This window comes from Dasypus novemcinctus, chromosome 4 (genome assembly GCF_030445035.2).
Source record: "Dasypus novemcinctus isolate mDasNov1 chromosome 4, mDasNov1.1.hap2, whole genome shotgun sequence".
Lineage (NCBI taxonomy): Eukaryota > Metazoa > Chordata > Mammalia > Cingulata > Dasypodidae > Dasypus > Dasypus novemcinctus.
In genome coordinates this window covers 18,783,930-18,809,277 of record NC_080676.1, presented here as the reverse complement: position 1 = coordinate 18,809,277, position 25,348 = coordinate 18,783,930, and the positions used below count along the sequence as shown (strand labels likewise).

The window sequence follows — 25,348 nt, the reverse complement described above, 5'->3', positions numbered from 1 at the left end:
TATGTTTCTTGAGCTTTTTTCTTACAGCTTTTCTGTTGCAAGAGTCATTTGTCCTGTAGAAGTTTCCCATGTCTAAATTTTAGGTTGCATTCCAAGGTGTCATTAAACATGTTCCTCTATCTGCTCCATTTCCTATAAATTAGTGGCTAGATCTAAAGGCTTGATCAGTTTCAGACTAGATTTTTTTTTCCTTCATATGAGGTACTAGGTACTTCTGACAGGGAGTACATGATATATAGTTATCTCTCAGTTGGGGATTTATTAGTCATTAATGACCATTTCCTAGACCCATAAGCTAATTAGGGGTTGCAAAATGGTAATGCTCTAATTCCACCCCCTACTCTCCACCCTATCACTGCAGGTGTGCTGCTGACCAGGGTTGCTGTGTGTAATAAAGTACCACAGACTTGTTGGCTTAAACGACCGGAACTTGTGTCACAGTTTTAGAGGCTAGAAACCCAAAATGAAGGTGTCAGCCTGGACACGTTTTCTCTGAAGTTGCTAGGGTTCTGGTGGTAGCATACCAGCAGTCCATAACGCAATCTCTGCCTCCATCACATGGCCATCTTTCTTCCTATCTGTCTCCTGTTATGTATCCCAACTTCCCTGCTTGTAAGAACTCCTGTCATTTTGGCCTCCCTTTAACTAACGACATTTACAAAGAGCTTATGTACCAATGAGTTCACACCCACAGGACTTCTGGGTTAGGACTTGAGCGTGTTTTTGTGGCAGACATGATCCAATCCATAACAATGGGCAACTTTTCTTACTTTACAGTTGATTATTCTATTTTTTAAAAAGAAAATGTGTGTGGATATATATTTTCATCACCTTGATGTTTTTTTCCCTTAGCAATATAATCTGTCTTCCATTGCAATATATAGAGACATTTGTCATTGTGTTTTTATAAACTGGTTTATACAAACAATTCCCTATTGACAGGTGTTTGGGTTGTTTCCACACATTGCTTTTACAGATAGAACAACGGATAGCCTCATTCATATGACTCTTTGTATTTTTGACAGCGTATCTTTTGGATAAATTCCTATATAATTGCATATACAATACTGCTGGATATTGCCAAATTCCCCTCCATGGGAGTTGTAGCATTCCCACCAGGAATATGTAAGATCATCTGTTTCTCCACAGCCTCACCTACAAAGTATGTTATCCAACTTCGGGGTTTTCACCAATCTGATAGGTGATAAATAGTATCTCTATCATTTTAATTTGTGTTTCTCTTATGTTCAGAAAGGTTGAACTTCTCTTCAAATGGTTAAGGAAATTTTTCATTTATTTTATGTAAACTCTTCATATTTTGAACCCATTTTTCTATAAGTTTCTTTTTCTTCACTGATTTAGAAACGTTCTAAATATTAGAGATAAAAATCCTTTGTGTGAGATATTAGTTGCAAATATTTTTTCCTAGTTTGGCATTTGTCATTATACCTTATTTGGATGTTTTTGTTGTTTGCCAGGCAAGATGTTTATTTTTAGTATTCTTTTCTTTCATTGACTTTGGATTTTGTGTCATAGTTAAGAAGGTTTTCCCATGTTAAAAAGGAATTTATCCATATTTCCTTCCAATACTTGTGTGGTTTCATTTTTTTCATTTAAATCTCCATTCCATTTAGAAATTATCCTAGTATACAGTTGATGAATGGATTAAGTTTATATTTTTCTATATGACTATCCAGTTATTTCCACACAATTTATTAAAAAGTCAAACTTTTCCTAGCTGATTGAATGGGAAAATTTCTAATATTTTCATATATGATCAGGTATATTTCTGGATTTTCTATTATGCTCCATTGGTCTCTACTCATGCCACAATACTATACTATTTTACTAATAGACTTTTAGAATAGGTTTTAATGACATATAGTTAGTCTTACCACATAGCTTTTATTTTTCATTATTTTAATGGCTATTTTTACTTGCTTATTCCTTCTAATGAACTTTATAAAATTTTGTCTGGCACCAGAAGAAAACCTAATTTTTTCTTGGGAGTGTCTTAAATATTCAAATTAACCTGGGGGGAACAGATATCATTATGAGGTAGAGTTGTCCCATCTGAGAACATGTCTTTCCACTAGTTCAGGTCTACTTTTGTGTTTTTCAGGAGTTTTTTCATTGTTCTCCTTACATATGTTTTGATACTTTTTGTTAAGTTTATGCTAGATATATTCTTTCCTTTTGGCCATTGAAAAATGGCAACACCATCTCTATTAGTCAGCCGAAGGGTGCTGATGAAAAATACCAGAAATCAGTTGTTTTTTATAAAGGGCATTTATTTGGGGAAGGAGCTTACAGATACCAGGCCTTAAAGTGTAAGTTACTTCCCTCACAAAAGTCCATTTTCATGTGTTGGAGCAAGATGGCTGCCGACATCTGTGAGGGTTCAGGCTTCCTGGGTTCCTCTAGGCTCAGCTCCTCTGTTTTCTCCACAAGGTCAGGTGAATGGCTCAGTTTCTCTCCCTGGGTCTCCAGCTTCAGCATCAAACTCCAGCATCAAGACTCCAACATTAAAAGCCCTCAACTCTGTCCTTTGCCATGCCTTTCATGTGCGTGTCCCCACCCAACAAGAGGCAGGGACTCAATGCCCTGATGACATGGCCCAATCAAAGCCCCAATCATAACTCAATCACGCCCAGGTACAGACCATATTATAAACATAATCCGACATCTATTTTTGGAATTCATAACCATATCAAACTGCTACACCATCATTTATAATTTTTCAATATGTAACTGATTAAATGGTTTTCTACCTTTGGATTCCATTCTTTGGTCTCCGAGCTTAACTTGGGAAGGAATAAAAGGAGACTTAAGTATATTGAATGCCCTTTAGGAAGTCCCACATATATAAAATCACTGAATCTTCACAAAAACTCAAGAGTCTATATATAGTTATCCTCCTTTTTGCAGAGGAGGAACTAAAGCTCAGTGGGTTGAGATTTTAAAATGTCAGCTTTACTCTTTATATATTTTATCAGCTTCATTTAGCAAATGAATGAATCACAACACAGGAAGGTCAAGCAGGAGTCATTAGAAGTTCCCATCCTGGTTTTTTCACTTCCTAACCATGTGGTTTCCAATTGGTTATTTAAAAGTTTTCATGGCTATTTGAATAATCAGTAAAATAGAGATACCTCCCCTGCTTGATGGGCTGGTTTTTGTCTTGTTGAAAAAAACAAATGAAATAAATGTAGGTAAAAGCCCTGGGTAAACGAAACCATCTTAAGTCAACAAGGAATGTTTACCTTGTCTAATTGTATACAACACAATGTGAGGTGAAGAAACTTCTAAGACAGGTTCCTGACCTCTAGCTGCTATTACTATTCTTTTTTTTAGTATATCGTTTTTAATACAAAAGTATTTCAGGGAAGCAGATTTGGCTCAAGCAATTCAGTTCCCATCTACCATGTAAAAGGTCTAAGGTTCAATTCCTGGAGCTTCCTGGTGAAGGCGAGCTGACATGAGCGAGTGCTGGCCCATACAGGACTGCCGGCCCGCACAGAGAGCTGACACAGCAAGATGACACAACAACAAAAAAAAGAGACACAGAGGAGAGACAGTAAGAGACACAGCAGACCAGGGAGCTGAGGTGGCACCAGCAATTAAGTGACTGTCTCCCACTCCGGAAGGTCCCAGGATCGGTTCCCAGTGCTGCCTAAAGAGAAAGGTAAGAGAAGACAAGCAGACACAGAAGAACACCTGGCGAATGGATGCAGACAGCAAATACAAACAACAAGGGGCAAAGGGGAGAAATAAATAATCTTTTTAAAGTATTAAAAAAAAAAAAGTATTCCATAGACATTGTGAAAATTAAGAAAATATGTGGAAGTAAAAGAAGATAAGGCATTCCAAACACAAAAGAGGAATCACAATGTATATATCATTTCGCAGTTTGCTTTGTGCACATAACAATATCATGAATATCTTTATCATTAAAAAATCTTCTACATTATTTTGAATGACTGCAAAGCATATCATGATATGAATGTACCATAAATTATTTAACCAAGTTCCTATTGTTAAACATTTCTCATTTTTTACTACTATGAACACTGCTGTATTTGACATACTTTCGTGCTTTTCTTTTAAATAAACCTTAGCATATATCAATATTTTTTTCACTGAAACAAATCCTGGAGTAGAATTTCTAGGTCAGAAGCTATGCAAAATTTTAAGCAACTCATTGCTTTTCAAATTGTTCTCCGTAAGTTGTCCTGGGTGGTGCTTCAGGGACAATTACCGGACATTGTAGATCCTCCCAGGGCCCACTGGATGGAACGTGGGAGAGTATGGGCTAAGATGTGAACCATTGACCATGAGGTGCAGCAATGCCCAGAGATATACTTACCAAATGCAATGGATATGTCATGAAGATGGGAGTGAGTGTTGCTGGGGGGGGAGTGGTGGGGTGGGGGTGGTGGGGTAGAATGGGACCTCATATTTATTGAATGTAATATTTTTACAAAATGAATTTAAAAATTTAAAAAAAAATAAATGAAAAAAAATTGTTCTCCATAGTAGCATTTTTCAAACTGTAGGTCATGATGCATTTGGTGGATTGTAACTAGTGACCAGAATTGTTTGAAAAATCAAGTATGAAAGAAAACAAGAAAAAAACATCAAAGTGCATCACATGTAGTAAGGATAAGTAGAGTTTAATGAAATTTTCTTTTTCTGGGGAGTGTGTGTGTGTGTGACATTGTGAAATGTACTTCTTCCTGTATATTCAGAAGTTTGAAAATCACTGCCATAAAGTACATGAGAATGGCTGTTCCCCAGCCCTTTACCAATACTGAGCATAGTTTTTATTACTTACAAGCTTGATAAATGAAATATGGCATATCGCTCTCATTTAAATTAATAATTTAATTATTAGTAAGGTATACTGACCATTTGTATTTCTTTGTTAATTTCCTGATTATGGCAGCTGTCCATTTTCTATTGTTTATGTCTTTATTAATTCATTAACTACCTATAAAATCATATGCATGTGTATACGGACCTGTATATGTCTATTTCGTAAATAATGCAGATGTTTTCCTGTTTGCCTTTTGTGTTTTCTAGTTGTTTATGGTTGGGAATTTGCTCTTTGTGGTTTTTGTTTGTCTGTGATGCTTTTTATCATACAGCAGTTTTCAGTTCTTAGGTAGTCAAATTATCAATCCTTTTTTTTATGGATTTTTGCCTTTTGTATCATTTTTAGAATGTTCTTTTCTATTCCAAGAGTACATTTATCTATATTTTAGTCAGTACCTTAAAAGTATTACCTGAAACTAATTTTGAGTTTTGGTGAAAAATAGAGCTCTAGATGTAATTTTTCCCCTAAACAAATAGCAGATTATCTGAACATTGATTCTTTACTAAATGATTTGAAGTGTCACATTTATCACATTCTAAATCAAATAAATTTAGATCATTTGTCTAGGCTTTCTAGTCTACCATATGATCTATCTGTTCTAGTACCAGTAATGCCTTTTGTATTATTATTGCTTTATAGTATTTTCAATATATATGACATGTGCACCCGTTACTTCATTACTTTTCTCTTTTAAATTAATTATGCTTAGCTACCCTCAAACATTTATATTTTCAGAACAATTTAAAAGAATTTTATCAAGTTAAAAACTGTCATTGATATTTTGGTTAGAATTTCATTAAATGGATAGCTTCAGTTGGGGAGAGCAAGCTCTTAATTATATTTAGCCTCATACTCAAGAACCCTTTAATTCATCTTTTTTATTATTCAGTGAATTTTTATGGTTTTTTTCATTCAAGTTCTCTTCTCAATTTTTAAAAAATATTATGTATTAGATGATATTTTCTAATTTCTTGTTGTCATTATAGAAACAAGCTGCTAATTCCATAACACATTTTGAAATTGGACATCTTAGATATGTCATTTATTAATTCTGAGTTTCCAATTGATTCATATAAGTTCTATCTACAAATAATGCTAAACACTTTATTCTTGCTAGTATTTGAACTTTGGGCTATTTTCTTGTCTTATTGTATTGGGTAGACTATACAAAATATTGGTAAACAATGTGGTTACAGCCAGTGACTTTGGGGTTTTTGTTGTTGTTTTTTTTTAAGATTTATTTTTTATTTATTTCTCCCACTCCTCATAGTTTTTGCACTTGCTGTCTGCTTTCTGTGTCCATTTGCTGTGTGTTCTTCTGTGTCTGCTTGTCTTCTCTTTAGGCAGCACCAGGAACTGTTTCTGGGACCTTCCAGAGTGGGAGAGAGGCACTCAGTTTCTTGTGCCACCTTAGCTCCCTGGTCTGCTGCACCTCTTATTGTCTCTCCTCTGTGCCTCTTTTTGTTGCGTCATCTTGCTGCACCAGCTAGATGCAGTGGGCTAGCAATCTGCACAGGTCAGCACTCCACGTGGGCCAGCTCACCACGCAAGCCAGCTTGCCTTCACCAAGAGGCCCCAGGAATTGAACCCTGAACCTCCTTTATGGTAGACAGAAACCCAATAGCTTGAGCCACATCCACTTTCCCAGTGGCTTTGTTTTATGTCTGATCTTATTGAGAATGTCTCTATTGTTGCTATTATTTTAACTACTCAGTATGATATTGGCAATTAGTTGACATTTCTTATTCTACTTCCAGTTTACTTTGAAAGTTTTTACATTTTAAAAAAATAAATCACTTGAGATTCCTGATTAATAGGGTTCACATTCTAATGGGGGTCTGGAAAAAAAAAAAAAACTAAAATAGATAACTTCCAAAAGTGGTGAGTAAATATAAGACACAGATTATAGTTAGTACTAATATTTGACGATGCTCTTTCATAATTTGTTATGTTTCCAATGCAAGGAATTGGTAGTGGGGTGATGTATGATGTTAGGTATGTTTGTTTTATAGTTCACAACTTTACTATATACTTATTAGGTATGCTCATGTACATGAATGATATCTTCAATAAATTGTTTTTAAAATGAAAAAAAGTAGCAAGTGCTTTAAGAAAACAAAACAAATAGGGTAATGTATAATGAACAGAAACCCTAGTTTAGATAAGGTAAAGGTAATATTTGAACTGAGAACTATGTTTCAATAAAGGAGACAGCATTGCAAGGATCTGGGGGAAGAGCACAGGAAATAGCAAGTGCCAGAGTGTCACATTTTATAAAATTTTCTGTTTAGATTTCTTTGAGATGATTATACAGTTTTTCTCCTTTGAGCTATAAACATGACCAAATGCATTAAGGAGTTCCTAATACTGAACCGTTTTGTACTACGGAGAAAAACAGCACTTGTACTTGGTGGTTTTTATCTTCAATATATTTCTTTAAAAAAGACAAAAGACTTGCATGCTAAACCAAAATTTCCTTTATAAGAGCATATATATATATATATATATATATATATATATATACACACACACACACACGCACACACACATATTTTCTGGATTCAATTTGATAATGCTTTATTTAAAATTTTTCATCTTAGCTTATAAATGACACTAGTTTAGATTTTTGTGTTTTTTCAGGGTTTAATATCATGGTTATGACAACTCCATTAAATACATTGGGCAGATTTTCACATTTTTAATACTTTGGAAAAGTTTAAATAGAAAGGAATGACTTACTCCTTAAATATTTGAAAGAACTTGCCTGCAAAACTATTTTGATTTTGTGCCTTTTAAAAAAGAGTACTTATTTTAGTTGTTTCTGTTTTTAATTTTAATCACTGTTTTTATTTCATCCAAGGGTTTTGATCTATTCAGGTATCTGTTTCTAATTTTCACCACATATGTATTGTGCACAATGGTAATTTTAATTTGTGTTTTATTAATTGTTGTCATTGTCTTTATTAATTCCCTTCCTCTTTCTTCATTTTATTTTTCTAAAGTATTTACCTATTACAACATTTACTTTTATTTGGTTTCATTTAATACAGATAGTTCTATTGCACATATTTTGACTTGTAGATTTCTTATGGATATTATTTATTAAATACTTAGTAATTCAGTTTTCCCTATTGATGTGAGTTATTTGAATCAAATATGGTATTTTTGTGGGGTTTTTTTAAAGTTTTTAGTCTTTTTGTTAGTGATTGTTAGTTTGTTGCATTATGATCAGAAGACATGACTTATAACTCTGTACTGAAGTTATCCCTGTAGATTCGAGAATAAGGAATTACAGCAGCCCCTATTGGAATCCTTCCATATCTCAGAATGTCATTTTGTTATTTGCCTGGTATAGAACTTTGTATCATGATCTTTTTCCTCCAAAAACATAGATACTACTCCATTTTTTTTCTGACTTTTATTGTACTAGACAAATGTTAACATCAAGCTGATATTTTTCATTTTGTGATGAGAATTTTTAAATTGGATTATTCTAGAAATTTTTCTATCTCTGAAATTCAAAAATTTTACCAGAACATGTTGAGATATAAATTCTACAGATTTTGCCTTGTTCTCAGGGAGCCTTTTGAATCTGAATACTCTGGTCTTTTTCTCTTACGATTAAAAACACTTCCACTGCTGTATCTTATCATTGTACCCCTCTTTTGCAACTTCTCCCTTTCTAAAATTACTATTTTATATATGGTTTGCGTCTTTGTAACTTTTCTTCTAATTCTGCAAGCTTTCTTAAAATTATCTTCCAATTCATTGATTCGACTTTCTGTAGGACCTAATCATCAAGTCTCTGTCTTGGTTGAATTTTTAAAATGTGATAATCATGTTTTTCATCTGAAAGAATGATCTCTAGGAAAAAACATGCAATAATCTCTTGAACCTTGCTGAAAAATGCAAATTAAAATATTTCTAAAGTTTTTATCCTTCTCAGAGAGAGTAACTTCTTCTCAGTGGCTCATTTGCTTTGATTCCTCAGACTGATTGCTTTCTTCTGAACTACTAAATCCTTTCATAAACCAGGTAACACTTCTGCTTCCACATTTTTATGGGGGAGAGTGGGAGAGCATGTTCACCTATAGGGCTGGAGATTGTATGGATCTCTGCTCCAATTCATGTGGCAGGCAATTTCTTCATTTAAAATGATTCCTCAATATGCTTCCATCTACTCTGCCTTTAAGGAGTTCTTTGCTTTTTCCTGAATGGGGAGGACACTTTTCCTGATCCAGTACAGACACGTATTTGTCCTTTCTCCCATTTACCTTTTTTTTTCGGGGGGGGGTGGGGGGGTGGGGGGGTGATTTTGATTGAGATGGGCATGAAGGGAAGATAGGAAGGGAGAGAATAATCAACTATTAGATGCAGAGACTCAGATTGTCAAGTAGAACCAAAAATCCACTACACAGATACTAATGAAAAATCTCTAGTAGTCAACTAGACTATTTTATGAGCTCCAGCTTTTAAGAGAAATTTATCCTCTTATACTTCCTTTAGCACATTCATGCACAAAATAGTATTGTATGCCTGGAAGCCTTTCTTCTTATTCTGTCTTCATCCAATGTTGTTGTTTTGATTTACAGAAAGATGTAGACAAGGAGTTCTATTTGTTTCCCACAGTGTTTGATGAAAATGAGAGTTTACTTCTGGATGATAATATTAGAAATTTTACAACTGCACCTGATCAGGTGGATAAGGAAGATGCAGACTTTCAAGAATCTAATAAGATGCACTGTAAGTATTCAATCACCCACCAGTCTATCAAGTTCTTTCAGTAACACACATGTAATGCTTTTATTAAACTAAAATGCCATTAGCTTTGCTCAATGAGTAATTATCAATAAAGGGTTAAATACAATAGTGTTCTAAGGGTAATACCATGGTTATTTAACTGTGTCAATTACTCATCATTTCACTTACTTGTGCATAAGCACAATACAAAATATATCGATTAGATGAGGGGTCCTAAAAGTGTGGTCCCTGGACCAGCAATGTCAGTTTCATCTACAGACTTGTTAGAAATACAAATTTTTGTGCACCACCCCTGACCTACTGAATCAGAAACTTTGAGGTGTGGGGCCAGGCACTCTGTTTAACAAACCCTTCAGGTGATTCTGGTGTAAATTCAAGTTTGAGAACCACTGGATTAGATACTTTTCTCATCTGTGACTCAGTAATGACATGCTCCTTTTATTACTCAATTTAGAAAGAAATGGTCTCTGCCGTAAATGAACTTCAACAATTCTTACTTTGACTGCACATTAGAATCACCTGGGAGCTTAAAAAAATATTATTACTCAGGCCGCCCCCAGAGACTTGTATTTAATTGAAGATTATTATTTTTTAATAAATTCTAAAGTAACTCCAAACGCAGTCAGGGTTTAGAGATAGTGAGCTAATTGCCCAAAAGGTCTACACCACTAGTGGTCAACATGTGAAAATCAATGTATCTAGTGGAAGAAAAAAATGTAAAATTACGTTACATACTGATGCTGGTTTTGGTGTTTTTTGTTATTATTGTTGTTGTTGTTGTTTTTGGCTGGAGCAGTACTATCCACAATCTTTTAAAAAATATCCCTCAGTTCTGCATTTTGAAAATGCCAAAAATACTATCTATTGGAAATAGCATGAGAGGAACTTTCTGCATATTCTCTTCCCTGTTATTCAAGATGAACCAGAAAAATTTTCATTTAGAACAGCAGACATTCCCAGTCTGCGGTGTCCAGGAAAAGGTATTATTCATAGATTTGGGTGCTCATAAATATGACCAGTTAAACAATTGAGAAGTGTTTAGTTGGGAAGAACAGAATGAGGTTTCCAGGGTGACAGAGGCACTGACACAGACCTTCAAGAACCATGCATTCAGCTCTGCTCCTTTGAGCCAGGGGCTGCTATGCAAGCATGAGGCAGAGCCAGGAGCTGCAGAGATACCTGCTCACACATGAAGGGTGGGCAGGCCTTAACGGGTCTTTTAGGATGAAAAAAACCACAAAGTTGGCTCTGGAAAGTCTGGGAAGTTGTTACATAAGATATCAAATAAACCACTTTCACAATGTTATTTTCCCAACATTTACAGCCATAAATGGATTCATGTACGGGAACCAGCCTGGTCTCAACATGTGCCAAGGAGATTCGGTCGTGTGGTACTTATTCAGTGCTGGAAACGAGGCCGATGTACACGGGATATACTTTTCAGGAAACACCTATCTGTCAAGAGGAGAAAGGAGAGACACTGCAAACCTCTTCCCTCAAACAACTCTTACACTCTTAATGGAGCCTGACACAGCAGGTCTATTTCTTTAAAGTCAAAACAAGTCTCTACTGGATGGTTTTGTGTGGCTTTGGTTTAAAATCCTGTGTTAGAAGTGTTGAGTGATAAGTACATCCCTTGCCCGAGCCTTCCAAGTGCCCTTGCATCCCTTGGAAGAGCCAGGCTGGGCCACAATCAGGAGAGTATGTACAAATAGATCATCTGCCTCTTTGCTGGGTAGAGAAGCACAAGAAAAGAATGGGCTGTGGTTTCCTCCATTTCCACACTGTAGAGTGCTCAGAAACAACCCCCTTTTAAGTTACGGTCTTTTAAAAGATAGACCAGAGAAAGACTCCCATAAAGACTAGACCTAAATTCCATCATTTCTCTGCAGCCTAGATGTAGCGTAAATGCCAACTCTGCTCTCACTGTTGGCTTGTTAGTTGCTTGCAATGGAAAATCCTATACTAGAACTACAGACTCACAAATTCAGAGACACCCACAAGGCCAGGCTCTGGATGAATAAAACTAATCAGAAGAAAAATGCAAGACTTTACATCAAAATGTGAAAATCTACTACCTGGCTGCAGGCTTTATTTGGTTCATTATGTGCCATGAAAATCTCAGGCTGACCCAGTGTCACGTTTTCCTTCCTTCATTCAATGAATACAAATACGGCCATAAACAAAAGAGATAGGTGTCTGCTCTCCTGGAGCTGAAGTCCTAATGCAGGGAGACAAGCAACAAACAAGTAAATTATATGCATTTGACAAAAGACATATATGTCAAGTGGTTACAAAATATACATTATAAGAAAAATTAGGCAGCTAGAGGGAATAGTGAGTGAGGGGTGGGATGGTCAAGATTCTTTTTGAGTTGGGGACAATGGAGAGGCGAGAATGAAGTGAGGGCAGTGTTGTGTGGCTCTTTGAGACAGACATGTACTAGGCGGAGGAAGCAGCAAGCGCCAAGGCTCCGAGGCGGGCGCAGAGAGAGCATCTGGCGAAGCCCCGTTAAGGCCTTTGGTGTTGATTCCGAGTGAGGGGGGAGCCACGGGGGGTGCAGAGCCCAGGAGTGACGTGCTTTCTTATGTACCCTCCAGGGACTTTTGATGTTGAATGCCTCACTACCGATCACTACACAGGCGGCATGAAACAGAAGTACACTGTGAACCCATGCCGGCGGGTGTCCCAAGAGTCCACCATCTACCTGGAAGAAATTACCTACTACATTGCAGCGGTGGAGGTGGAGTGGGATTATTCTCCCCGCAGAGAATGGGAAAAGGAGCTGCATCGTTTACAAGAGCAGAAGTAAGTGTCCAGGCTCTGCCTCTCACTTTGTTCAGCTCTGATTTTAGGTTTCCCTTGTAGAGAAGATAAGATATTAAATTTTAGGGGGAAATAAAACCAAAATGTTAATAACAACAGAAATACTTCCTAGGAACCCTTCCTCATTGATGGAGGCTCATCTCTTTTCTCACAAGAAAATTTCTGTTTTTCTCACTTGATTTTCATGAGTCACTCATCTTGCTTTCTTTTTCTTTTTGCCTGTCTTCTCATGTGCCCTTATCATTTATTTTTAAATTCAATCAAAGTTAATGCCAAAATTTGGAGCTGAAATATTATATTCTGTACCAATTATTTATTGCTTATCTTATCTTTCCTCCAGAGATTTCATTATTAGTCTAATAATCAGTTATTTCACATCCTTAAACCTGTTATGTATGAAAGAATATTTTAAATGTGTGAGGGCAACATAACAGAAATGCTATCTACCATCCAAGAACTCACAGGAAAATACAGTTCAAAACTCCCAATAACATATGCATGATGGAAAAGTGAAAAATAAATTCCATACATATAATATAAGTAAGGACAGTTATTAGAGCTTCAGAAAGGTTACCATTAGAACAGCATCACCTGACACTTCTCATTAGCACTTTTATACTTTTATAAGCACTTTCCCGTTCATCTTTGTATGCACAGATTGCACCAACCTACACCGATGTGATGTGCAAGGTGAGAATGGGCATGTGTTCAGATTTGAGGATACAAGCATGACTGGTAGCTTGTAGCTAAGCCTTGGCTTGCTGCTTAGATTGACTGCAAAGGTGACATATGGTTTGGGATGTAAAGGAGTAAATGGTTACCTTGGTGATTGGGGTAAGCTGGCCTGAAGGCTACAGGAGCCATTAGGAGTTAATGAAAACTTCAGGGAAAGAGAATGCTTGGAAAAACATGGCCCATTTCTGTTCCTAAAGGCCGGAGATAATGCACTTCATTAGTGAAATCTGGACTCATAATATTTTATAAAGGAACCTTAGATAGGATTTTATCCCATACCCTCTTTTTTTATAAAGATTTATTTTTTCTTTCTTTCCCCTCCTCCCCCAGTTGTCTGCTCTCTGTGTCCACTCGCTGTGTGTTCTTCTGTGACCACTTCTATCCTTATCAGCGGCACTGGGAATCTGTGTTTCTTTTTGTGGCATCATCTTGTTGTGTCAGCTCTCCGTGAGGGTGGCGCCATTCTTGGGCAGGCTGCACTTTCTTTCCTGCTGGGCAGCTCTTCTTACGGGGTTCACTCCTTGCATGTGGGGCTCCCCTACGCAGGGGACACCACTGCGTGGCAGGGCACTCCTTGCACATATCAGCACTGCGCATGAGCCAGCTCCACACGCGTCAGGGAGGCCCAGGGTTTGAACCGCAGACCTACCATGTGGTAGGCAGACGCCCTATCCATTGCGCCAAGTCCGCTTCCTCCATACCCTCATTTTAGAGATGAAGAAACTAAGGGTCCAACAGGCAATAACTTACCTGTGGTCATTTTAGGTAGTGGCAGTGTTAGGGTAAGGCCTCAGAAGGCTCCACTTTCTACCAAGCCTGTCCATTTTTAAAGTCTTATTCTTTCTTGCCAGGATGGGAGAGTGAGGATACCATAATCACTTCAGTTAAAGCCATATTTTTACTGAAACCTTAAAATTTAAAACTTCCACTTTAAGACAAGTATAACCTTATTTCTTTTGTTTTGTTTCAAGTGTTCCAAATGCATTTTTAGATAAGGAAGAGTTTTATATAGGCTCAAAGTACAAGAAAGTTGTGTATCGCCAATACACTGACAGTACATTCCAAGTGCCATTGGAGAGAAAGGCGGAAGAAGAGCATCTGGGAGTTCTAGGTATTTATAACACTTGAACTCACAAGGTGTGGGGCAGTGATGTGATACTACAGGCAGGGACGGCCAAGCTATGCCTATGGGTTTAATTTTCTCAGTTCAAATATCAAATTTATTCAATAGAAATAAAAAGTATATGACAAGTCTATATTTCCTAAAAATTATGATATCATTTACATATCTCAGTCAGAAACAATGTATTATCCCATGTGTTGATGAAAATGTATATATTTGGTGTTTATCAAATTGATGCCTGTACTTTTGATGAACTCCTCGGAAATTTCTTTCTAATGAAATTCTTAATCTAATTCTCCCCGTTGTCCTCCCTAAAACAAAACAAAGCCAAAAGATCATAGCTATTTACTTAGTTTCAAATTTAGATGTAAATACAATAAATTACATGAAGAAATGCACCTATAGATAAATGTAGAAAAGAAAAAAGTATGACGATGCACAAGGCCGGGGAAGAATTGCCTTTGATTTTTTCAGGACTCCATTTAAGATAGAAAGTCCAAGAATTCGACATACTTTGGCCTTAGATTTTCTTGAAAGTCCTCAAGAGCAGGGGCCACCCACCTCCTTCCCAAGCCCTCAGTGCATCCACACTCCAGAGTTCTGGGCTTGGGTTTCCCCCCGCTCCTGGAGTAAGACACCCAGGACGCAATGGCATTGTGGCTGGGTCACAGAACTTCTAGCAGGTGGCGACCAGCTAAGCTGGCCTGGAGGTAGAAATGGGAGGGCGTAGCCGCACCCTTCAAATCCAGTCCTGTCCTAAACGCCCACTCAGGAAGGTGTGGAGTCCACGCTGAGAACTGAGGGCGAGCGCTGAGAACGCCTGCTGGCCGGGAAGTGTAGCAGCACACACTGCAACCAGACAACCACCCCGCAGGGACTTCTAGGCCAAACAACCCGAATTCTTGACAAGAGATGCCCACCCTGGTCTCCATCTTTAGAGGCACCCTTTTTTAACACTTTTATTCCAAATCCTCCGGGACCAGGTGTAAATCCAAGAGTGCTGCGGCACCAGGCACCAGGGAAAGGACCACAGACCCCGGGCTGAATTCTGAGAAAGCTCCCAGGTTTCTGCATTTATTGCTGAGAACTTCCAATCTGACAGGTCTATGAGCTAACTCTTTTTCTCTCTTGCCAGGCCCACAACTTCATGCAAATGTTGGAGACCAAGTTAAAATTGTCTTTAAAAATAAGGCTACAAGGACATACTCCATACATTCCCACGGGGTGAAAACGGAGAGTTCTGCAGTTCCTCCGACATTACCAGGTATTCAGCGGTGGGGGAGGATACAACTCGCAGCCTTTCCGTAAATGACTGTCAGCACAGGCATATTCCTTCCCGATGAGGCTGTCTTGAGGAAGTGGAGGTGGGGTGGTTGTCAAAAGGCGACGCAGGGAGGGGTGTCTATGTGTACATATGCACGCACAGACGTGCGTGGACCGAAAAACTCCAGGGCACAGCTGTAAGGAAAAAATGTGAAGGTACTGGAGGGATACAGATACTCAAGGATGCATCAGCGGAGAGATGTTCTCTCAGCCCTCAGCTAGAACACACCAGACTACCTCCTGGTACTGTGGCTGAATGTTGCCATGCCAGTCTCCCGTGGACCCTCACGGCTGGAGGCTGCCACTTGGAGTGTCAAATCCCCAGTGTCTAGCCCAGTACCTGGCGTGTACTAGGAAGTCAATATTTAATTAGCATCGAGTAAAAACTGACAGATTATACATATTTTCTTAAAATAAAAATGTGCTTTTCTTCTATTAGTTATAAAGTTGGCTTCTAGGAAAGGACCTTTTCTCCACAGTAACGTAGCAGGTCCCAAATACAGCAGGTAAGGAAAAATAAATTGCTTGGTAGAGTTGCCCTTGTCAACTCAGGGGAGAGAAATAAAAATGATTGCCCTTGTGGCTCTCACATTCTTGAATACAATAAACAATACCCAGTGTCAAATGGTAAAAAAAAAAAATGCTACGAAAAAGATCGGGCAAGTGAGAGAGAACAAAGGGGTGCTGTTTTAGGTAGGGGGGTCAGGAGGGGTTTTTTTGAGAAGCAGTGAACCACAGTAGCGGTAGGGGGAGAGCATTTTGCGTTCCAAGACAGGAGCATACTTGGTGACTGGAAAACAACCAAGAGGCCCAAGGTTAAGCGATATCTACAAGGGACAGAGATGAGATTGAGGTAGAGCAGGGGGGCTGATGGAGTAGGCCACGGTTAGGTCTTCAGACTTTATTCCAAAACTCCATGTGAGGGTTTTGATCTGGAGAGGGATGATCTGATGATTACTTTTTAAAGGACTATTCTGGCTGATGTGTGGATAAGTGGGAGGGTAAGAGTGAAATCAGGATCAGTAGAGAACTATCACAGTAATGTGGATAAAAAATTATTAAGGTGTGGACTAGGATCCCAGCCGCTGAAGTGGGGAGAAGTTACCATTAGAAGCCGCTGGAGTGGTGAGAAGTTACCATATTCTGGTTCTACTCTAAAGGTGATGCTAAAAGGGCCTGCTGAAAGATGGAGTGTTAGGGAGTCTTAAAGAAGCGAGAAGTCAAGGATGGCTCCGTGGAGCTCAGGGAGGTAGTTTTGGGCATCAACCACTGGTGGTACAGCAGGTTGGGAAGGGGAGCAGAGAAGAAAAGGAAATGTTATTTTGCAGCTTAAGGAATATAGTTGGAAAGACTGTAATATGTTCAGATGGTGACTTCTATACTTGATATTCTGAGAAATTTGAAATTTTCTGCTGAGAAAAAGGGTGAAGCCACGAGAGGTTTGTCAGGCTCTGCCTAGGGCTCAGCTAAAGTTTGAAAGCCAGTAATGTAGGTCTGCAGGACTAGAGCGGACAGCGACTGTGGTCAGCTTTGCTAAGTGGGCACCGCTGAAAGCCAAGGTCTTATGAGCAGGTGCACAGGAAGCCCTGAGTTGCCTGGAAACAAACCAAGCTGGAGAAGAGTCCAGAGCACGTGGCAAGAGGGTAAAGACCTTGGCAGGGTGGAGCGACAGGCCTTCTGGAAAATGCAGCAGTCCTTGCCGATGACAAGGCCCAGGTGTAGCTGTGCCCTGTGTGTACCAAAACAGGGTACACACAGCATGGCAGAGCAGGGCAGACTGGAGAAGAGTAAGAGGAGTTGTAATGGGTCAGTGACCCATGAGATCAAGAGGTCTAATGGGCCCATGGCAGAAATCATGAAATCACTGAGGAGGAGGATGGTAAAGGAAAAAAAGCTGAGGGAATTACCCAGGATAGTCCAGATACACAGAAGTTTCCAGCCCTGGGGGTGGGGTTGGGGAAGCACTTGGCATTTGAAGAGATAAGTGATTAGGGAAATATCCCTCCAGCTAAGAAAAGATCTGTTGCGATGTTTCTTCAAATGGTGGTATTGGAATTGCCACCTCCTGGCTCCTGTGGCATGTCATGTGTGGCATGGCTAATTCATAACTGACAAAGAAGATATTCGAGTATATCCTAGAATTTACCTTAAAACTGAATGCCTGAAAAGAGTCTTGAGCACCACTATTTTTAAAACCAGTTACCTTGACATTTTCAGTTTCTGGGTCACTGGTTATCAAGGCTTAGTACATATGTCAAATATATACCAAATATAGACACTTGATTAATTTAGGTGAAACTCGAACTTACATATGGAAAATCCCAGAAAGATCTGGAGCTGGAATAGAGGATTCAGCTTGCATTCCATGGGCTTACTATTCAACTGTGGATCAAGTTAAGGTAAACTTTAAATCATTTGTGTTTTGTGATAATTCCCAAAATAGATACACAATTGAAGGAAGATAGGGTTAAGAGTTTCCTGTGGCCCAGTTCCATGATAAAATCCCAGGAAAATGTGCTGCTCTGCAATCCACTTAGGTTTCATTTTTTGGGTTTGTTCTTAAGGATAAAGTTTTAACTACCATATGATTACTGATAAGAGATAACACAGAAATTAAATATTAAGCAATAGAATATTTTATTTTCCTTTTATATGAAAATATATTAAATTCAGACAACTGAGATTACATAAGTTTCAAAGCTCTATTATTACATGATAATAGAAACGCTGATGCCACCAATCACAGCACAACTAAAGCAACTGCTTTGTGAAATATATAAAAACCATTAAAACAATCAACCACAAATCAAAAGGTGTACTAAGATTGTTTTACAAAATTAAATCTCTAGTCCAAATCTCTCTCCTGAGTTCCAGACCTGTATATACACTTACCTCTACTGAAAAACCCCACCAGCAAGTCTCACAGGCACTGGAAACCTAGCAAACCTAACCCATCTAAAATGGACTTGGGCTATTTCCTGTTGTGAGGCATAGCACCACAAGCACAAAATCGACTCATTTGTTCACGCCAGAACCCTGGATCCAAAGGACCTCCTTGTTCTCCCTGGCACACCCAGACAATTTATCCACTTATTTACGGCTCAATCCATTCCTTCCCTCCATCCTCATAGTTAGGGTCCTTGTAATTTGCCTCAATTATTGCAATGGCCTTTCAACCTCCAGACTCTTCCAACTTTTCCTTCATTTAACCACCAGGTGCAAATCAGTCTAAAAGGTGAATATACTGCCACTCCCTGTCAATTTATCAATAGTTACCTAGGACCCACAGTCTAAAACTCCTTAATATGATACTGCTCAAAGGCCCTTCAACACCTAATCTGTCTCTACTATTGCCCCACCAAGCCAAACATCCTGTAGACTTAAGAGTCAACTGCTGTTTCTTATCTGTGTTTATTAGCACTCTGCGTACTTCCATTGTATTCAACCGATTCACATCTTCTATTCCAGTTAACCCTACAAGACTAAGTTTTTTGGGGTAGGGGCTGTTTCATTCATCTCCGGATTCTTAGTGAAGCACACAGGAGCTTGTCCAATAAGCAAATCAATGCTGTTCATTTGGGGTTCACTTAAACTTCATCAGCTGAGCCACATTTGTACCCCACACATCGGTTATTTCAGCATGACCCACATGACATACCTACTACGCGCCTATTTTAACTACTTCAACTGAAGAGTTACGGGACACATCATATAGGGCAAAGTCTACTAAAGTCAGTCCGTCCAAAATTTCTGAAGTCATGGTGACAAGGTCCCAGCTCTCCAAAATCCTGACCTACCTCACAAAGATGACTCTAATTTTTGCTTGTTTTCAGGATCTCTTTAGTGGATTAATCGGCACACTGATTGTTTGTCGGAGATCTTACCTGAAAGTATTCAATCCCATAAAGCCTCTGGAATTTTCCCTCCTGTTTCTAGTTTTTGATGAGAATGAATCTTGGTACTTAGATGAAAACATCAAAACATACTCTGATCACCCAGAAAAAGTAAACAAAGAAGATGAAGCATTCATAGAAAGCAATAAAATGCACGGTATGACACATTATTCTAAAATCTTTTTTTTTCCCTTTTTATTCTTTTATCCTCTCAGATAAAATTACTTTGGAGACTACTCATATATGTATAATTTTATTACTTTTTAAAGATTTATTTCACCCCAAGCTTGTTGTTTTTTGCCCTTGCTGTCTGCTTTCTGTGTCCATTCACTGTGTGTTCTTCTGTATCTGCTTGGCTTCTCTTTCGGCAGCACCAGGAACCGATTTTGGGACCTTCCAGAGTGAGAGAAAGGTGCTCAATCTCTTGCACCACCTCAGCTCCCTGGTCTGCTGCATCTCTTATTGTCTGTCCTCTGTGTCTCTTTTTGTTGCGTCGTATTGCTGCACCAGCTCTGCACAGGCCAGCTCTCCGCTCGGGCCAGCTCTCCACTCAGGCCAGCTCTCCACTAAGACCAGCTTGTCAAGCAGGCCAGCTTGCCTTTAGCAGGAGGGCCTGGAAATCGAATCCTGGACCTCCTATATGGTAGATGTGAGCCCAATCTCTTGAGCCACATCTGCTTCCCCTATATATTTTTTTCTTTTTTCTCAATCTTTTTTTAAAATTTTATTTATTTTCTAAGTATTTTTTTGAAGATACACAGATCACAAAAAATGTTGCATTAAAAAATATGAGGTTCCCATATACCCCACACCCTACCCCCCTTACTCCTCCCACATCAACAATCTCTTTCATCATTGTGGCACATGCACTGCATTTGGTGAATGCATTTTGGAGCACTGCTGCACTACATGTATTATAGTTTACATTGTAGTTCACACTCTTCCCCCAGTACATTCAGTGGGTTATGGCAGGATACATAATGTCCAGCATCTGTCCCTGCAATATCATTCAGGACAACTCCAAGTCCCAAAAATGCCCCCACATCTCTTCTTCCCTCTCCCTGCCCTCAGCAACTACTGTGGTCACTATATATTTTTAAATAAACCACCTCTGCCTTACTTTGTGAGGCATAATTCTGTTTGATGCAAAATGAGAACCATGATCAAATCTTTTACTAATTTCTCTTTCCAATTCCAAAATCTCATCCTCTTTTAAATAAATCCACAATCAGGATTAAGGCTTTTGGTACCTGCTAAGTGACTAGAAACACTGTGTGGCATTATTGACTCTAAAGTATCCGTTTTCCTCATTTATAGTGAAATAAGTCCTATTACCTCAAAAAGTCCCATACATTAATCTAATGATCATGTTTTCTGTGGAATAGATATTGCATCAAAATATTCTTCAAGGAAATGTAAAAATCATGTGCTTTTCCCCAGCAATTAATGGAAGAATGTATGGAAACCTACATGGCCTCACAATGCATGTGGGTGATGAAGTCATCTGGTATCTGATGGGAATGGGCAATGAAATAGACTTGCACACGGTACATTTCCATGGCCACAGCTTCCAATACAAGGTAAGAGCCATTTGCAACAATTATCCTTGCTCTATTTAAAAATATTTTCTCAGAGAAACTTATGAATAGTTGCCAAGTTTTATGAGACAACAAAATTATTTCCAAAAGAATATGGGACAGACCAATTTCAATTCACATTACCAGCCTTTGTTACACCTGGGCTCTTCCTTGGATTTCCAGTTTTCACCAGATTTTCACGGAGTTCTGCTCACTTATTCCCGGGTTGTTAGATGGAGGGGAGGACGGTCCACATAATGATGAGCCAGGAAGTAGAGACCAGTACAACCCTTGCTCCACCTGTGCTAAGTTCTGTATTTTAAATGGCCTGAAGTGAGCAAGAGCCTCAGTTTGGTGTCAAGTGGCCCCCTGGTACCTACATCTTAGTCCTGTTTCTACTGCTTACCCAATGACAATTACCCCAGTGGCCTTTTTTAGAAGTAATTTGTTACCTTTTAGTTAACATAAAAAATTCAGAAGCTACCAAAAAGTACGTTGTGGAAAAGTCCATCCTATTATCTGTATTTTGTTCTACTACAGAGGCATATTATATTCTTAGTGGATTTTTTTTATCCCTAGTGAAGTCTCTGCCTGAACTGTCCCTGGTCTGGGGCCTCTGCAGGCACCTCCTTTTCCGTTCCTTTGTTCCCGTCCTTGCCCTAAAGTCTCACAAAGAACCTGAGGTTAGGGTTGCTGGGGCCACAGCTATAGTTCCCTTGCATAGCTCAAGTACTCCGAGAGAGGCACAAACCAAGCAGAGGGTGATCCTGGTGGGCGAATTCCATCTCCTCACATCTTCTTCTATCAAAGTCCACTTTGGTGGCTCATGTGCCAAGGGCTGAGTGGGGATATAAGGACCACATACCCCACTTTTTGTGTTAAACACAGAAATGTGCAGGTACTCATTTCCCTTTTTATTCTTTTATCCTGTCAAATAAAATTACTTTGATTTATCCACATTTCTAACATCCCAGAGCTGGCCAATGAAGATTATTTCAGTGAACTTTCACAAATATCCTGTCATTTTTCTAATTTAGCACATGGGCGCTTACCGTTCTGATGTCTTTGACATTTTCCCTGGAACATTCCAAACGCTAGAAATGCTTCCAGAAACACCTGGAACCTGGTTACTCCACTGCCATGTCACCGACCACATTCATGCTGGAATGGAAACCACTTATACTGTTCTACCAAATGAAGGTGAATATCCAGTTAGTGATTCTAGAACTCACACATCATGAATAAAATTAAGATGTACTACTTTCCCTAAATATTTTCACCACTATGAAGCAATTATGAATTTGCTGGCCAGATTTCCTTCTCTACCTCCAAATACGTATTTTTACCTCTAAATGACATGGCATACTAGTCATTTCCTGATAGCCTGTACTGACAAAAGCACCAAAAGTATCTAACCTAATACTGACACGAATATTGACACGAATTTGTTTTGGTATAATTGTGCCAAAAGCTGATATAAGGGAAGTCGAAGTGGCATGTCAGTTTCTTGCTAAGAAACAAACCATCACTTACAAAGCCATTTAGAATTTAATTTCCTAACAGAAGGGAAAACGTTAACCTTTTTCTAGGTAGTACTAAGTATACAAAAGAGGCCACCCAAAACAAGCCCAAATAACCAATATAATTTCACAGCAAATCAGGCAGAGCTGTGTCTATCTATGCTGCAGGGTGGGGGGAGGGAGAAACATTACTGATTATTGTTTGTAAAAGATCCAGGAAGGAAAAATTAACTAAATTCCCTCCTGCCACACCCCAGCAAAACAACACCCCCTCAACATGTATACAAACACACACAACACAGGAAAATGAACAGCCTTTCCAAAGATGGACTAGCCAATGAAATGAATTGTATTGGAGTATAAAATTCCTGCTTTGTGATCACATGCTTTGGTCTTTCCTGGGTCTTCTAAGTTGCAATTGTTGGAATTGACAAGGGGCAAACCCAACAGGAGAAAATTATGTAGAGAAAAAAAACTTCAAAATAGGGATAAAAAGGAACATACAAATGGAAGAAAATATAGAGGTAAATATTTATACTTTTGAGATTGGAAAAAAAAAAACACTGAAAGATTAAAGTGTAGTGTAAATGAAAAGCTTTAATTTCTGCTACTGGGTCCTTTGCAGAAAGGTTCATTACATGAAAACCTACTTCATTTAAAACCCTTTTTATTACAAAGAGTGGTACTGACAGCATCAGAACACCAGAGACTTGAACAGGCAAGTAAATCCCTGGTGAAAAGAGGCAAAGATGAGGAGAAAGAACTGGAAACAGTCTTTGAAGAACACTAGCATGCCTGTCAGGCACAGGATGGTTCAACTCAAAAAAATAATCGCAAATGAGGGACTACTGGGAGGAGTTCAGGGAATTCATGTGTGCAAATGCCAGGCTGCCAGAGGATGTTACTAAAGGCTAATCCTACACACACACACACACATACACACACACACACACACACAAGCCTCAAAAGAGAAGGAGGAGATGATTGCTTGGTTAAAAAAGCACAGTTTCAGCTGTAGAGAAAACTGTAGAATAGCAAATGTGAAGGAAAAACACATGCTGAAAAAAATAAAAAGAAATTTAAGTTTTACAAGGAGAAAAAGGATTATGTAGGACTGAAAGAAGGAGTAACAGGGAAAAAAAAAAGGATAGTTTGTACCATACACAGAAACATAGGGAGTCAACATTCATCAGTCTGAATTGTATTTATATAAGTTTGATAAAGCATTGAGCAAGTCTATATTAATTCTGAAACTTAGAAAAATTTCTACCTACAAAGGCACAGATGAAGCACATGAAGTTACAAGGCAATCTTTCAATATTATGGGCACAAGGAAAAAAAATCATTAGAAAAGAATAGATGATATCCTGTCATACGTAATATAATGCATCATTTCCCATACCAGAAGAAGCATAATAAAGACCTCCTATGACAGATGTAAAAAGGTCTTTGTTTAAACTGACATTTCTGAGACAGTCAAATAACCTTCTAAATATAGTTTCTACAAAACAGAAGCTCACTTAGCTTCTAGTTCTTTATAGGCAGGTACTAGATATGCACCCAAAGTACATATATAATACTTTCCTTGGTGAGTATCTAACTACATATTAATCCAATGAAAAGGATTTTTCAAACTTTTTTGGATATAATTTCAGACTTTGAATTTAAAAATTTCAAAGAATTTGTAAGAATTGCACAAAGAATTCCTGTATATCCTTCACCCAGATTCCCTCAAACGTTACTATTTTGCTACATCTACATTTGCTTTATCATTCTTCCTTCCTCCTCCTCCTCTCCATATAACATATACCCATATTTCCTAAAAACTAGGATAGTCTTACATGTACATCTCAGCTCAATACAATGACCAAAATCAGGAAATTAACAAGGATGTAATATCACAGATCTTCTCCAAACATCATCAGTTACCCTAATCATGAAAGCAAATTTGAGATCATGCACTGGATTCAGGTGACATCTTTTTAGACTCCTTTAATCTGGAACCGTTCCTCAATCTGTCTTTGTCTTTCATAACTGACATTTTTGACGACAACAGGGTACTTTGTAGAACATCCTTCAATTTGTTTGTCTAATGTTTCCTCATGATCAAATTCAGATAAGCATTTCTGGCAAGACCAACACAAAAGTAATGGGTTTTTCTCAGTGCTTCAAGGATGCAAGTGCTTTCTTGTATAAGGAGGTACAAAATGCTGATTTGTCCTTACTGGTGATGCTAACTTTGAGCATTTGCTTAATTAAAGTGGTGTCTGTCAGGTTTCTCCACTGTAAAGTTTACTATTTTTTCCTTTCTAATTAATAAGTATCTTGTGGGGAAGAAAGTAATTTTTCTTTAAAGAAAACAGTACTGGGAATGACAGATGTAATTTTAAACATAAGTAGAGAAACATAAAAGAATTAAGAATGGTTAAAGTAACTAACATGCAATCAGAGAAAATGCATTTAAAGCATCATGTATATATACTAATTTTTTAAACATATATTAGGTACTATTTTAATGATGGTCTTAATTTTTTTTTTTTCTATAGAGACCAAGTCTGGCTGAAAGAAATAAATTGGTGATAAATGGAAAAAATAAAATAAAAATAAAAAACAATGATTCACAATATATGAGAAAGTGTTGAATAGAATGTTTACATTGGAAAGGCTATAAGCATTAAAGAAAAAGGTGGAAAACATACACCTTTGTGCATTTG

At 38.2% G+C, this 25,348-nt stretch overlaps 1 protein-coding gene across 1 annotated transcript in view; it reads left to right on the top strand.

Moving 5' to 3' along the window:
* The window catches only part of CP (ceruloplasmin), a 46,565-nt gene extending 21,233 nt beyond the window's left edge, over positions 1–25,332 (top strand). Inside the window, exons 10-19 of the mRNA XM_004460562.4 lie at positions 9,469–9,619; positions 10,962–11,174; positions 12,238–12,445; positions 14,170–14,309; positions 15,457–15,585; positions 17,937–18,043; positions 19,478–19,694; positions 20,978–21,117; positions 22,152–22,314; positions 25,181–25,332. Of these exons, the coding sequence (XP_004460619.1) occupies positions 9,469–9,619; positions 10,962–11,174; positions 12,238–12,445; positions 14,170–14,309; positions 15,457–15,585; positions 17,937–18,043; positions 19,478–19,694; positions 20,978–21,117; positions 22,152–22,314; positions 25,181–25,197 (1,485 nt within the window). The 3' untranslated portion in view covers positions 25,198–25,332. The remainder of the gene's footprint in view (positions 1–9,468; positions 9,620–10,961; positions 11,175–12,237; positions 12,446–14,169; positions 14,310–15,456; positions 15,586–17,936; positions 18,044–19,477; positions 19,695–20,977; positions 21,118–22,151; positions 22,315–25,180) is intronic.
* Positions 25,333–25,348: the final 16 nt, after the last annotated feature.